We start from the raw sequence: 3,531 nt of genomic DNA, 5'->3' as shown, positions 1-3,531 counted from the left end.
ATAGGGAGGAACCACTGTAACAGGTTTTTGTTGTTGTTCTTGTTGTTATTTTGATGGTTGGCCAGTACAGGGTAGGTCTTCAGATTAGAATAAAAAACAATTGAGACTTGCTGCTATGGGTATTTAACTCATGCAAATGGAGATAGTATCAGGTAAAAATGCAGTAAAAGCTGTGTTTGGCCTTGCTAAAAGAACGGGAACCCTGAGAAATGACAGGTTATCCAGAATGCAGTGTTCAGGGGGGCCCTCACCTACAGGACTTCACTAACCATCCAACCCCCTTTTTTGAAGATTATGTCTTAGCTTTCCTCTGTTATGACTTTTACTGATCCTTCTGCTTCCAGTAAGAGACACTATATAATTTATTGTTTCAACAGGACACTTTGAAAAGTATACATGGTATTATTAATAATTATGGCTGGACAACAGGCTTACCTGAAAGCCATCCTTCTTTTCTTGCCTAGTAACTACCTCTGGGAGTAGAATTGCTGAGTTAAAGGATGTAAAAGGTGTCTTAGATCCTCTTCGCTTATGATTGTATCACAGATATTAGCATTAATGATTTCATTAGCCAAGATTTGATTAAGTTTCAACAGTGCATTTCTGTATTTGATCTTTAATACATTTTGTTTTTATAGTTGAGTTCTGAATTCAAGAATCTCATTCAGATGGCTATAGGTTTGTAAGTTTAACTCAAAGAGTTACTATGAAATTTTGAAATTCAGAATTTTGTTCTATGAAATTTTAAGTGTGCTTTAATGACATCATTCTGCAAGGAGTAGGGTCGATTAAGTTAACTTGATTAGATTTAAATAGCACAATCCTTGGGATGGAGGCTGTGACCCTCATAGGGTTACAGACTGAGTCCCACAGGCTGTGAAAGGCCAGAGTATCTGAGCTCAAGCTTGCTTCAGAGAGGAGCCAAGACTGGAAGATGTGGAGGTGCAGACCTTGGGTCTTCCAGACCTCACTGAAAGTCTTCAAGATAAGATAAGTTGCCCCCTCTGTCTGGACTCTTTTGCTACAGCTTGTTTTTACAAGGCCTTTACATTTGGATTTTAGGAGAGAAAGAGCCACTCCTATTCTGTTTCAGGGAGGTTTTCTCACCTTCCTCTGTAACATGACCATTTGAAATTTTACATGCTAACTTCAAGTCACTTTTTATGTACTTTTATACATGTATTTTTATGTGTTTTTAACTACAATGTATGTGTTGTTTTAAAATTGTTCCTTTTTATTTTCTAACATTGTTCTTAAAGACTTTTTACTGAAATATGCTTATCTGTTTCAATAGTGGTATTATGATTAACTGAATCATTTCATTATTGTTACATAACTGGATTTTTTCCGATTATTCAGGATTATAGTTTGCACTAAAAAGTACAACTTGTTACAACAGTAGCATATTTTTCTTTTGTAAAATGGTTTTCTTATATACATTCCAAAGCAGGCTGGGCAAGCTCTTGTAGATGGTGAGTACCATGTGAAATTTGCCCTAAAAAGTAGAGTTTTTTAAAAGAAGATGAGGGTATTTAAGAAAAAAGATTGTCACTGTAGTCTCCAGCCAGGTCCCCGCAGACTGGAATGCCATTCAGGAGCTGGAAGGCTTCTAAAGATTCCAGGTTCCATGGGGGCAGATATCCTGTCTGCTGTTGCTACACACATGTGTGTTTGCAGAGTCTAGTTGAGGTGGGGACACAGAGGTCCTTCATCAGTATGTGCTGATGGAGATGAAAGCTTGTGTTCTGGGGTTCAGGACAGCTCTAATTACCCAGCCCATCAGGCTGCCTTCAGAATGTCCATTGCTTCCTCCTCTGTCTGTCCCAGACTCTGTGACTCCAGCCATAACTAGTATGTGAGTTGTGCATTCTTGGTAAGACGTTGCACTGGTTAATATTCCATGTAGGCTCTTTTTGGAGAAGAGCCTGGGTTCACACCATCTCTGGGGCTCTGTGCAGCATTAAGAAGCTGTCTTTGGGTCATGGGCCCAGCCTGATCCCATCAGCCAAGCCCAGCATATAAGAGTTGGCTCAGTCAAGGAACAGCAGCCTCTGCAGAAGGCCTAGAAGGAAGCTCTAGGGGTATCAAGTGCTTAAGCTTTGAGAGCAGTTGGGGTAACTGGAGGACATCTTCCTTGTCAGGAGCATACTTTTGGTTTCTGTTCAGGAATGATTAGAAGTTGATGTCAATGACTATAAAATATTTTTATTCACATTCACTACAAGATTAATTAGCTTTTTAAGTGTGGTTTAAAATGTTTTATCTAATGATGCTTTGTCCTTAAATTGATTTTATCATGAGCATGTCATTCATTCTGTGGTAGATTTTGCTAGTTTTGCTTAAATGTGAAAAACACACACAAATTCTCACATACAGTAATTTTCTGTGATATTCTAACGGTTCCTGAGTCACATTTTTGTGACTGCATTAGTATTGCCTTTATTTTCATAATTGGATTTAGATGTGAAATTATTTTTCTTGAGCTTCAGGTAATCTACAAAGGAATATTGACTGGGGCAGAGACTGCACTTCTAGATCCTAGTAAAGACCCAGTTGGGCTCAGCTCCCACAAGGAGTAGCTTTGTTCAGAGCAGACAATACGTCACCTGGAAGTCTCCAAGTAAAGTAAGCTGTCTTGTCTTAAATGATAGTTTACACTGTCCTATTCTCTCTTGTGATCAGCTGGATTTTAGATACTTTTTGATAATTTTCTTAAAGAAATTACTACCATTCTCTGGTGACCTAATGTCACCTTCTTACATAAATGACAGAAATACTTATGTAGTTTAATTCTTGTTTTGGATTTAAACACATGATGGATATTTAAGAGCAGATAGTGTACCAAGGGCTCATGATCGCTTCCACAGCCCAAAGGGTCATTTCGGCTCAGGCCACTGCTAAGGAGTGACCTTCAGGGACCATGGCTAGAAGTCTGCAAGCAGAGGCGACCTGTCCAGTGTGCCTAGACTTTTTCTCCTATCCTGTTTCTATCTCCTGTGGGCACACATTCTGCTCTCATTGCATTAAAAAGTGGATGCGAGAAGGAGAGAATTTGAGAATGCCCTGCCCCCTGTGTCAGGAAGAAATTGACGCTCCACCTTCTAAAGAACGGCAGATTAGACACCTGACGCTCCTCATCCAGCAGCACTTCCCCTTACTGGAGCAGAGTCTGCACGTGAGCCAGAAGCTCCTGAGGTTCCGGGAGGATGTGACCCTGGATGCAGCCACGGCCAACTCCCTGCTGGTCCTCTCTGATGATCTGAGGAGCGTCCGGTGTGGGAAGGTCTGCCACAGCCCCCTGGTTGATCCCAGGAGATTTACCCACCTGGCCTGTGTGCTGGGCACCCCCAGCTTCTCCGCCGGCCGCCATTACTGGGAGGTGGAAGTCGGGGAAGGCAAGGAGTGGGCTCTGGGTGTCTGCAGGGAGTCGGTTGACAGAGGGACAAAGAGCGACTTATCCTCTGAGCAGAGCTTCTGGCTGATCAGCATGAGGGCAGGAGCAATCCATGCCAACTCCATCCCAGAACAAAG

At 41.7% G+C, this 3,531-nt stretch overlaps 1 protein-coding gene across 1 annotated transcript; it reads left to right on the top strand.

Annotated features, from left to right (window-relative positions):
- Positions 1–2,920: 2,920 nt before the first annotated feature.
- Positions 2,921–3,529, top strand: LOC103599638 (ret finger protein-like 4B; the record flags this gene model as incomplete). The annotated part of the gene is made up of 1 exon (XM_008583783.1): positions 2,921–3,529. A coding segment is annotated over exon 1 (609 nt), but the record flags the coding sequence as incomplete, so codon positions are not given.
- Between the last annotated feature and the right edge of the window lie 2 nt (positions 3,530–3,531).

This window comes from Galeopterus variegatus, unplaced genomic scaffold (genome assembly GCF_000696425.1).
Source record: "Galeopterus variegatus unplaced genomic scaffold, G_variegatus-3.0.2 Scaffold3036, whole genome shotgun sequence".
NCBI lineage: Eukaryota > Metazoa > Chordata > Mammalia > Dermoptera > Cynocephalidae > Galeopterus > Galeopterus variegatus.
The sequence above is the reverse complement of the archived record's forward strand: the minus strand, read 5'-3'. Positions and strand labels throughout refer to the sequence as shown.